This window comes from Peromyscus eremicus, chromosome 2 (genome assembly GCF_949786415.1).
Source record: "Peromyscus eremicus chromosome 2, PerEre_H2_v1, whole genome shotgun sequence".
Lineage (NCBI taxonomy): Eukaryota > Metazoa > Chordata > Mammalia > Rodentia > Cricetidae > Peromyscus > Peromyscus eremicus.
Window position 1 is genome coordinate 145,015,725 of NC_081417.1, and position 11,951 is coordinate 145,027,675.

An 11,951-nucleotide genomic window follows, 5' to 3' on the forward strand; every position below is an offset into this window, starting at 1 on the left:
CGTGACTCCTGGGATCAGTAGTGACCAGTGACCACATGTGGGGCCCCTTCTAAGCATAAGCATAACTTTATTGAGCCCCAGCTGGGTGTTACTTGGCCCCTTCCATTAGTACCTCCCCATTTTGGCCATTGGCCATCAATTTTAACTTCCTGGGATCTCTGGTGTCAACCCTTTCCAAGGACTGGGTTGGGGGATCTCTTGCTACCGATGGTAGTAGCTGTTTGAGGAGCACAGGGCTGTAGAAGTGACACCATCACCTCAGCCGAGGTAGACGAGACACATGAAAGTGTTGGCGAAAAAGAAGAAGCTGCAGGCACCCACGTTGATGAGTGACGGGGCTCCGCCCTTTGCAGGCTTTGCAGGGAGTTTGATAGTGACGCCGCCAGCAGCGGGAGTCAGAGGCTTCGCTTGGGTATCATTCTGTCCCAAGACTCCTGTTTGTATCTACAAGAGAATTGTGGGGCTCAGGGGGCTTTGAACCTCATGGAAAGAACTCATCCCCCTTAGTGCCTTTCCCCAACTCTAGGCCTCCGGAAAGCTTCCATCAGAGGCCCTGTTGGGATGTCTGGCTTCCTGCCTCATCACAGGCAGTGATGACACCGTCTCTGGCCCTGCCATTCTCCTATCCCCACAGAAATTTCCTGTCATGTTTCAGGCCACCAGGTTTTCCAGCACAGAGAGAAGCAGAAACCCATCCTTGACCTGAGCCTGAGGAAGGGTTCCCCCTACCAGAGACATGGGGGTGCTTCTGGGTCTGTGGTACGCCAGTGTGTCTCCTGTCAAGAAGAGTCCATCATAGCCTGGAGTGTCACATGAGCCAGGGCTGGGTGAAAAGGGCACTGACAGAGTGACCAGATGTGACAAGTTGTCCTTGATGCTTGATCGGGCAGCAACTGAAGCTGCTCTTGATGGGAATCAAACTAGTTTTGGTGCCAATCAAACTGCCCTTGATGCTTGATCGAGATGTTCTTGATCAAGAACTTGATGGCTCCATTTCCTGTATTAATCAGGTCCCTCTGGGCACACAGGTGCCGTGAAGACTGCCTCCCAGAGTGCTTCAGAGGCTGACTGAGAGATTTCCGTCTCTGTATTCCCACACAAGAAGGCTTCTCCACAGCAGGGGCAGGGACCCCCTGCCTCCTGTGGTAGTCCCTCAGCCACCTCCTCACCCCTGCTAAAAGGACTGTTCCTGCAGCTCTCCTCAACAGGGCTTCCTCTCCACGCACCATGACCCAGAATTGCACAGAACCCTTTGAGGGCCTCCATGTAGCTGACATCCTATGAGGTTTCCCCACGTGGGACCATGGGCTTCCCCGAGGGCAGTCTGTGGTCGCTAAGAGAAGCGGAAGGCCAGGCATACAGGCCCTCCTGGTATATCCCAGGTGGTCTCTTGGTGACCATCTATGTCTGTCCCGGTGGTAGAAGACTAGCTCCCCCAGGGTCTTGCACTCCCTCCCTGACCCTAGCCCAGCCCATCAGTAGAGGCCTGGTGTTGGAGGCAGGGGTCTACGGAATGTCCTTACCTGAACTGCCACCAGGAGACTGATGGTGAAGACGAGGAGGAAGCCGTTCATTCTGGATCTTCCTGGGCTCTGGTAGCAGCTTTGAGAGATGAGCTCAGGGCTGTCTGCAGGCCTCTTTGAGTTTGGATGCTTTTGAACTAGGAGGCAGAGGAGATAGGGAGGGTGAGGGGAGGAGAAAAGGAGGGCCTGGGGGCGGGGAAGGGAGCTACCTTCTTTCAAACGTGTGGGTGGATGGAACTAGCCTCAAGCTTCCAAGACTTGGTAGCTGAATTTTGACTTTTCAAAAGCCCAGGCAGGAGATGAGTGTGACAAGAGGGCAGTGCACAGCGTTGCCTGGGCTTGGAACCATGTCCTGGCCACGGAAGTTTGCTTTCATCGTTTGACAACTCGACCTCAGTCTTTAACGAGAGAGAGAGAGAGAGAGAGAGAGAGAGAGAGAGAGAGAGAGAGAGAGAGAGAAGATGCTGGAGGATCAAATGCAGTGATAATCCTTATTTTTATTTTTGTTTTTTTAATTTTTTTGAGGCAAGGTTTCTTTGTGTAGCCCTCCCTGGCTGTCCTGGAACTCCCTCTGTAGACCAGGCTGTCCTCGAACTCACAGAGATCTCCTGCCTCTGCCTCCCAAGTGCTGGGATTAAAGGCGTGGACCACCACCACACCAGTGATAATCCTTAATTTTATTTATATATTTTAAGACATGGTCTCTATCACTCTGGCTGGGTTTAATTTCAGGATCCTCCTGTCTCAGCCTCCTGAGTGCCGAAATTACAGGCCTCCATCACCCTGCTGGCTAATAACTTATTTTAAAAAGAGCCAACAAGGGGATGGAAAAATGGTTAAGAGCCCTGGCTGCTCTTCTAGAGAACCTGGGTTCAATTCCCAGCACCCACATAGCAGCTAACATCTGTAACTCCAGTTCCAGAAGATCCAACAGTCTCACACAGACATATATACAGGCAAAACATCAATGTACATAAAATAAAAATAAATCACTAAGAAACAAAAAGAGACAACAAACCTGTCTCTGCTTCCTGAATGCTGGGATCAAAGGAGAGTGCCACACTATTTATTTTAAAGAGTACTAGCCAGGCATGTGGAAGCATGCCTTTAATCCCAGACTTTGAGAGGCAAAGGCAGGTAGATCTCTACGAGTTCAAGGCTAGCCTAGTCTACATAGTGATTTCCAAGACAGCCTGAGCTACATAGTAAGATCCAGTCTCAAATCAACAAAACCCCTGTGTAGTAATACTACCCAACACTAGAAACTGTTAAATAAATGGTAGAAAGATTGAGTTCCTGTAATATCAGGACTCGGGGAGGTAGAAGCAGGAGGAGGGATCAAAGGCAGCCACAGATAGACAGTGACTTCGAGGCCAGCCTGTGCTACCTGGGCCTGTCTAGAAACAGACAAAGGAACTAAGAGAGTGGGGTGGATACTGCCATCAGTTTTGTGAAAGCTCAGGATCACTTAGATTCAGGACACTTAGATTCAGGGTGTTGAGGATGGGTTAATTTTAAGTCAGGCCTTATTCCCTCTGGGCCTCAGGCTCTTCATTTCAAGTGGATTATTTTTCAATAAATATTTGAAAAAATAAATTTAAAAAATGTGTGTGAGCGCTGGGCAGTGGTGGCGCATGTCTTTAATCCCAGCACTTGAGAAGCAGAGGCAGGTGGATCTCTGAGTTTGAGTCCAGTCTGGTCTACAGATTTAGTTCCAGGACAGCCAGGGCTAGAAACCCTGTCTCAAAAAAAACAAAAACAAAAAGTGTGTGTTTCATTTGCATGTACATATGTGCACCATGTACATGCGTGGTGCCTGGGGAGGCCAGAAGAAGACATCAGATGCCCTAGAACGGGAGTTATAGCTGGCTGTATGCAGGTGATGGGAACTGAACCCAGGTCCTTTGCAAGAGCAGCAAGTGCTCTTAACTGTTAAGCCATCTCTCCAGCCCCTTCCTGAAGTCTCTTAGGCCCTCGTTTTTTGGGATTTGGGTGAAGAAAGGAGCTGAGTTATTCATGGCACTCTGGGAGGGATGAGTGGGCACCACCGTGAGAACAAGCAGGCAAATGCAGGCTAGCACCCAGGAACTAGGACGAGGCAGCACTATGGGAGAGTCCCCCAGACTGTTTGGATAGTGCTCTAACTTATTTAAAAAACAAAACAAAACAAAAAACAACTGCGGTCTCAGTGATGCTGGGAAATAATTATCCCCATTTGGCTGATGAAAAAAAAATGACTTGTCCAAGTTCACAACCAGTGTATCATTTGAACTTGAGTCCAGGTCTGTCTGATGCCTAAGCCATGTATGGAACTTCCAGGGCTCTTCTCGAGTGCACTGATGGAGTCCTTTTTGTGGTTTTGTTTGCCCTTTAATGTGATGCTGAGGCCCTCACACAAACTAGGCAGGCAGTTCCCAGTCCCTGATTAACTCCTGACTCCCTATCCTGACTCCTTGGCTCAGCAGCCCAGCTCCTGCCTCATCCATGCTCTCTGGCTTTGACTATTTGGTGTTGTATTTGTATGCCACAGGGTGAAGGGGATTCCCCTGGACTTTTCTTATTTGGGTCAGGGCCTTTGTCACAAGCCTAGGTAAAACCTGGGTGGCTTTAGGGACCTTGATCTCCTGTGATAAAGCTGAGAGGAATAAAAAAGTGAGAATCAAGCTTAAGGGAGAAAGGCAGGAAGTGGAGGTGGGGTGTGACAGTCAGCCCCTCCCATAGATCTCCTTCTTTGCTTTTACCCTCAGTCCCGAAGGTTCTCACCTGCTCTCCCAGGGAGAGGTGACTCCTGGGATGCCTGGGAGCCAAGGAAGTAGCAGGTACACAGCAGCAGGAAATCAGAGGCCCATGCCAAAGCCCAAGAGTGTCCTGCTGAAAACTGACCACCGACTGGACAATTTTCTCCTCACTTTTGAAAAGAAGCTAGCACGGCTGAGCCCCAGTGCACACTTAACCGCTGGGCCATCTCTCCAGCCTGGATGTAAACTTGTTAAGAAGTATCACTGGGGGGCACGCACGTGCCACTGTGTGTGTGTGGAGGACAGCTTCAGGAGCTGGCTTGTTCCTTTGTACAGTGTGGGTCCTGAGGATTGAACTCAGGTCGCCAACCTTGGCGGCAGACACCTTTACCCATCCAGTCATCTCACTAACCCCTTAAACTTATTTATTTTTTTCTTTTGGTTTTTCAAGACAGGGTTTCTCTGTGTTAACAACTCTAGCTGCCCTGGAACTCACTTTGCAGACCAGTGGCCTTGAACTCACAGAGATCCACCTGCCTCTGCCTCCCGAGTGCTGGGATCAAAGGCATGCACCACCACTGACTGGCTTATTTTTATTTAGTTATTTTCAATTAATAAAAATTCATTTTTACTTAGTTATATTTCCAGCCCTGGGTATTGAACCCATGACTGCACAATAAATATGTGTTCTTACTAAACATGTGCTCTACTACTGACCTACACTCCCAGAAATACTATCTCGCAAAGCCCCAAAGTATCCTTTTCAGATCCTGAGACGTGAGGTCTGATGTGGCGCTACCGTTGGTGGGGGTGTAATGTGGGGTGGGACGGGACGGGACATCAGGGTTCTGGGAACATCTTTAAGGGTCATGAGGACTTGGACATGGAGAGATGTCTGCTGTCTGTCCATAACCAAGAAAAGAAGGAGGGTTTCAGACATTTCCTCTCTTGGCCTCTGAGCAGCTACATTCTGTCTTGACAGTATTTGAATAGACAGAAGACAGGTTGCCAAGCTGAGAGGGCTCTAAGAAAGCCCCATTTGACAGATGGAAAAACTGAGGGTAAGGCAAAGTTAGTGCTAGAATTACAGGCTTGACCTCCCAATGGCTGTGCTCCATCAGACACCTTATCTAGGTGGACTCCTGAGCCCTGACAAAGCAGGAGAGTCCATGCCTCTCCTCAGGGATGGAGACCAAATTCCTCAGTATAATGACCAAGCACCCCCTACCCCAGCCTTCTTCCTCAGCTTCATAGCTCATTTGGTAACATCTTCCACTACCCTGTGCATACATACCACTTCCTAGTTAGCCCTCACCTACCCCTGCTTGTTCTTGCCCTGGCTGCCTCAGCCTCAGGAAATGACACCAGGCATTTCCTCTGCCCTTCCCCAGTATTCACACCCAAAGCCCCTGCCCAGAGAAACTTTCTGCTTCCTCTGTAAAACTCCCTCCAAGATGGAGGTGTCCTTTCACCTTCAAGAGCTGCTTCAGCTACCTTGAAGACTACTGTGCTGGGAAGATACTCCCCTCAAAGACCTAAGAGCTTGGTTTCCATGCCCTGCAGCACGTAAAACCAGGTGTGACGGTACAACCCTGTAGTCTCAGCCCTACGGAGGAGAGGTTTGAGGTCATCCTCGGCTACATAGTGAGTTTGAGACCAGACTGAGCTACATGAGACCCTGTTTCAAACAAAACAAGACACAGATCAATAGACAACAACAGAAGATTTTACTGCCTTTTGTGCTCTGGGCTAGGACTTGTCACCTCTCCAACCCATCAAAGGGTAGGACATGGGACTAACAGGTGTCAGGGACCACTGAAAGAATGAGTGAAAGTTAAAGTGTCCACTTTCACCCCACTGCCAAGCCTTGGCACTGACTGGTCTGGTTACTATGGACAAGCCCTGGCTCTATACTGAGGAGTTACCAGTGTAGAAAAGAATGCATGGGCTGAGAGCAGGGAGGCTGCATTTGGGATGTTTCGCTCCTGAAAGTATTTCTCTCTTCCAGAAGAGATACCTAAGAAACTGAACAGACCTAAGCAGTGGCCCACGCCTTCAGTCCCGGCATTCGGGAGGCAGATAACTCCGAGTTTGAGGACAGCCTAGTCTACAGAGTGAGTTCCAGGACAGCCAGGGCTACACAGAGAGAACTCCTGTGGAAAAGAAAAAGAAAGAAAGAAAGAAAGAAAGAAAGAAAGAAAGACAGAGAGAGAGAGAGAGAGAGAGAGAGAGAGAGAGAGAGAGAGAAAGAAAGAAAGAAAGAAAGAAAGAAAGAAAGAAGAAAAGAGACCCAAACAAGCAGGCAAGCTCACACTTGGCCTCTGGGTGGCAGGGTGAAGGTATTGTCTTGGCTGGGGTTTCTGTTGCTTCGATGAAACACCATAACCAAAAAGCAAGTTGGAGAAGAAAGGGTTTATTTGGCTTACAGTTTTACAGAACTCACTGTTCATCCTCAAAGGAAGTCAGGACAGGAACTCAAACAGGGCAGGAACCTGGAGGCAGGAGCTGATTCGGAGGCCATGGAGGAGTGCTACTTGCTGGCTTGCTCTTCATAGCTTGCTCAGTCTGCTTCCTTGGGATGGAAGCACTCACAATGGGCTGGGTTCTCCCCTATCAATCACTAATTAAGAAAATACCTTACTGCTGGATCTTCTTGTTTGTTTGGTTTTTGTTTTTTGGGTTTTTTTTGGGGGGGGTTGTTTGTTTTTTTAAACAGGGTTTCTCTGTGTAGCCCTGGCTGTCCTGGAACTAGTGCTGTAGACCAGGCTAGCCTGGAACTCACTGGGATCCTCCTGCCTCTGCCTCCCGAGTGCTAGATTAAAGACATGCGCCACCATGCCTGGCTGAACCTAGTTTTAATGACATAACTGTTTTCCTGGTTCCTGTTGTAGCTCAGGTTCATCTAAAAGGATGCCATAAACTCTGTACCTTCAAAAGAGGAAAATAATCATTTTTGTGGTTCTTTTTTCTCTCTGCGTCCTCCCTTACTACAGAGACCAGGGCTCTGGTCTCTTCCTGTTCTTGATTCTGGTGCCTTAAACCCCTTGGCCATCCCAACAGTCCTCTTCCTGTTCTTAAAAGGACACTCATCCCATCCTGGGGCCCAACCTCCCAACCTCTTCTAAACCTAGGTACCTCCCGAAGGCCACATATGGAGAACAGAGGTTGGCCCTCTCCCTCCACCATACAGGTTCCAGAAATTGAAGTCAGCGAAGTGGGTGCCCGGATTAAAGGAATGTGCCATCACTGCCCGGCTACCACCCGATCTTATGCAGGCATTCTCTCAATTGAGGTTCCCTCCTTGCAGGGGACTCTAGCTTGTGTCAAGTTGACATAAGATTACCCAGCACAAAAGTGAAACAGGAAACAACAGCCCAGCCGTCACGGATTGAGGACAGCATGACAACAAAACAGAAAAGGACAAACATCCAAGAGGAGAGTCTAGATAATAGAATTATTAATATGAGTTTTCAGCAACTGCACCTGGATTATTTCAAAGACATACAAGACAAGATAGCCGAGCCGGGTGGTGGTGGCGCACGCCTTTAATCCCGGCACTGGGGAGGCTGGGGCAGGCAGATCTCTCAGTTCAAGGCCAGCCTGGTCCTCACAGTGAGATCCAGGACAGGCACCAAAGCTACAAAGAGAAACCCTGTCTCAAAAAACCCAAACCCAAACCAAAAAATAGCTGAAACAGAGAAAAGAACCAAATGTAGATCTCAGAACTGAGAAATACAGTGTTAGCAGAGAAAACCACAGTGGACAGGGTTAACCTTAGACTGGATACAACTAATGTGGAAGGCAGACCATTGGCCATATGCACTGTTTCTCAACTACCTGCTGTTGCCTGCTCCTGGTTTCCGTTTAGGCTATGGGGCTACAGCTGTGAACAAAAAGACGCGGTCTCTACTCATGAGCTGACCTTCACAGGGGGAAGACAAAAAAGACTGGCCACTTCTGGGCTCCATAAACTTGGAAGAAATCAAGATGCAAGAAGAGAGAAAGGGAGAAAGTGCATCCAGATGAGTGGTCAGGACTGGACACTGGGAGGAACTGTTCATGTTCAGACTTGGTGGAGACCTGTGGACACACAGCACCTTAGATTGCCACCCCATCCCAACTGCACAGCATTCTCTCTCAAGGGTTAGGGGCAGGAGAGAGGAGATGGGGGAGGGGGAGAATACCTCTCCCCTGCCCCTCTCCTCCTCCCCAACCCTTCTTTGAGACAAGGTCTCACTGTGTAGCCCAGGCTGCCCCTAAACTTGTGATCCTCTCCCCTCTGCCCCGTGAGTCCAGGATCACAGCATGTAATATTATGCCACCAAGCACAGCTGCACAGTGTTCTTTAATAACTGTCCCCAGGGCCTAGCACAGGCCCACACAGAACAAGTACTCACTATGTACCTTGCTTGTCCATGATGAACTGGGATAAAGCAGGGCAGGGTGTTGTAGCACAGGTTACAATGTGATCATGTGATCTGCCCTAAGATTTTAATTTTCATGGAGAGAAGTATAACTTAATAGCACCATGGAATAGTCAAGGTAAATCTTTGTTGCTGCTGTTTTTGAGATAGGATCTCACTCTGGTAGTTAGACTAGCCTGGAACTCACAATGTAGCCCAGGCTGTCTTCAAATTTCTATCAAGGTAAATCATCCATCCATCCACCCATCCATCCATCCATCCATCCATCCATCCATCCATCCATCCATCCACCTTTTTGCTTACTTACTCTTCCAATCTATTGGTACTGAAAGGGAGAAATTAGCAGCCATCTTGAAAGATGTTTCTCCCCCTTCTTCCTCTAGAGGTATTTGCTGACCAGCGGTTTTTTGAATTGACCAAAAGTTGAACCTATGGGAAAGATAAGGCTAGGATAATAAATCTGTGTATCCTAGACTTGGCAAAACAAGATATAAGGAGTAATGGGCTTGAATGACCAGAAGTTGAACTCAAGAGAGTGTAGGACTGCAACAATAAATCTGAATGTGTCAACAAAAGCAGGACATAGGGAATAAAAATTTGTGTCTCTATAGATACCCTGAATCCTGTTAGCAATTAGTAACCTTATGTTTACTTCATCCCTAGCTCCCGAGATATGTAACATTCGGCATGTGACCCTTTCCTATATAAACCCCTTAAAGTGAGTGCTCGGGACCTTCCCTCTCTTCACCTACTATAAAGTGGTGTTGGGGAGGTCCCTGCCTAGGCTGGAAAAAAATGAAACCTTTTGTTCTTACATAGGAAGTTGGCTCCTTGGTGGTCTTGTTGTGGGGGGTTGCTCACTCGAGGGCATTACAGTACTCACTAGCTGAGGCAAGATGAATGAGAAAGGGACTCTTCCATCAGGTTTTCATAGGCCACTGCCTATGGGAAGGGTCACTGTAGTTCACAAAACTGAATGGGAAGGTCATCGTGGTATCAGGCTTTAAAGTAGAATATAGGTCTGCTTAAGGGCAGGGAGAGGACCTGAGCAGGTTCCTGGAGGAGGAGCATCTGAGCAGGTTTTCTGGAGGAGGGTGGGGCATCTGAGCAGGTTCCTGGAGGAGGGGCAACTGAGCAGGTTCCTGGAGGAGGGTGGGGCATCTGAGCAGGTTCCTGGAGGAGGAGCATCTGAGCAGGTTCCTGGAGGAGGGGCATCTGAGCAGGTTCCTGGAGGAGGAGCATCTGAGCAGGTTCCTGGAGGAGGGTGGGGCATCTGAACAGGTTCTTGGAGGAGGGGCACCTGAGCAGGTTCCTGGAGGAGGAGCATCTGAGCAGGTTCCTGGAGAAGGGGCATCTGAGCAGGTTCCTGGAGGACGGTGGGGCATCTGAGCAGGTTCCTGGAGGAGGGGCATCTGAGTGGCCTCTTGAAAGAGGGATTCTAGAGGAGCAATGGAAGGTGTCCCACACTTGGGAAGGAGCATGCTGCTTGGAAGTAGAGGAGAGTAATGGACAGGACTTAGAACATAAAGGCTTCATCGGAGGTGGTGGCTGTAGGGGTGGCAAAGAGGGGGAAGGAGATTTAGCGCTAGTTTCTATTTATTTATTTATTTAGGCTTTTTGAGGCAGGGTTTCTCTGTGTAGCTTTGAAGCCTGTCCTGGAACTCACTCTGTACCTCAGGCTGGCCTCGAACTCACAGAGATCCACCTGCCTCTGCCTCCCAAGTGCTGGGATTAAAGGCATGTGCCACCGCTGACCCAGCTGCTAGGTTTTATTCTAAGGGACTCCATAAACTTAGAATTAGACTCCCTCTCTTTGTTTACTTCCTCCCTGAGCTGCTAGCGTCCAAGAAACTTAACCACAAAGGAGCCAGACTTGATAAGCATCTTTCAGGAAATGATCTAAAAGTCAAGTAGATTCTGTCCACTCAAGAATAGAAACTCAGCCAGTGGTGGTGGTGGTGGCAGCAGTGGCGCATGTCTTTGATCCCAGAACTCAGGAGTTCAAGGCCACCCTGGTCTACAGAGCGAGTTCCAGGACAGCCAGAGCTACATAGAGAAACCCTGTCTCTAAAAAAAACAAAACAAAACAAAAAACAAAAAAACAAAGAAAGAAAGAAAGAAAAAGAACAAAGAATAGGCACTCAGACTGTGGACAGGATAAAGAGGCATCCAGCAGAGAGAGCAGTGGAGCTCCATCCCAGAAGTAAAGAGGGTGTGCTGGGCAGTGTGGCAGTTATGCAGATGGGTCTCCAAGGTCTCCTAGCACTCAAGGCTTCTTTGGAGCTGACGACCTCAGAGATTTCCAGGGTCTCTAGGATGGTACACTGAGTGACAAGGGTGGGAAAGTGACTCTGAGGAGAGCTTAGCAGTGATTCTCAGCCTTCCTAACGCTGTGACCCTTTAACACAGTTCCTCATGTTGTGGTGACCTCCAACCATCAAATTATTGTGTTGCTACTTCATAACTGTAATTTTTCTACTGTTATGAATCTTATTGTAAATATCTGGTATGCAGGATATCTGGCATTAGACTCCCAACGGGTTCTCGATCCACATGGCTGTCCTGGGACTCACTCTGTAGCCGAGGCTGACCTTGAACTCAGAGATCCAGCTGCCTCTGCCTCCAGAGTGCTTGGATTAAAGACCTGTACCACCACTGCCTGGCAAGAAATATTTTTGAAAACATCTGTTCGGGTGTTTTCTTAAGTACTTTGCAATAACATCACTTAACCATCCCAGCAACCCTGTCAGGTAGGCAGTATCTTCATTTTACAAGCTAAGGAAATGAAACGTAAAAGTGTCCAAGGTCACACCGTGGCCTGGTGAGGACAAAGTGTGCAGTCCTAAATAAACTGTCGCTAGTTCCTTTTGCGTCGGTAGCATTAGGATATTGCACTGGGACCCCGAGGGTATCCTGCGCAGTGCAGGGAGACATGCTGGCATGCAGGGCAGATGCAGAGGTGGGCGACAGGCAAGACACACCATGCTGGCATGGCAGCAGTGGCGGTGACAGCGACATTCATTCACAACCAAGGTGCTGCATCTGCAGGGAAAGAGTTTATATTATAATAGAGAAAGAGACAGAAAGGAGAGAGAGGAAGAGAAGAGAGGAGACGAAAAGCGGAGGTGTGCACACCTCATGGCAGGGAAGAAGGAGAGCGAAGAGCCAGAGGAAAGGGAGGGTTTTTCCTTAAAATGAGGTTTTTATGTCGAGATGCAGGGCGGTACCAAGGGGTGGGATTTCAAGAGAGGGATCAGAATATTAAC

General features: G+C 48.7%; 1 protein-coding gene across 2 annotated transcripts; it reads right to left on the reverse strand.

The window, feature by feature from the left end:
- Positions 1–47: 47 nt before the first annotated feature.
- Positions 48–9,050, reverse strand: LOC131904157 (CAMPATH-1 antigen-like). Of its 2 annotated transcripts, none has more exons than XM_059255143.1 (3): positions 8,993–9,050; positions 1,524–1,660; positions 48–444 (listed from the first exon to the last, which is right to left on the reverse strand). In XM_059255143.1, exons 1-3 carry the CDS (start codon positions 9,033–9,035, stop codon positions 259–261), a joined length of 366 nt encoding a protein of 121 aa, XP_059111126.1. In that variant the 5' UTR covers positions 9,036–9,050; the 3' UTR covers positions 48–258. The 2 variants fall into 2 exon arrangements, with proteins under 2 accessions (XP_059111126.1, XP_059111127.1); XM_059255144.1 differs by lacking the exon at positions 8,993–9,050 and adding an exon at positions 6,705–6,726.
- Between the last annotated feature and the right edge of the window lie 2,901 nt (positions 9,051–11,951).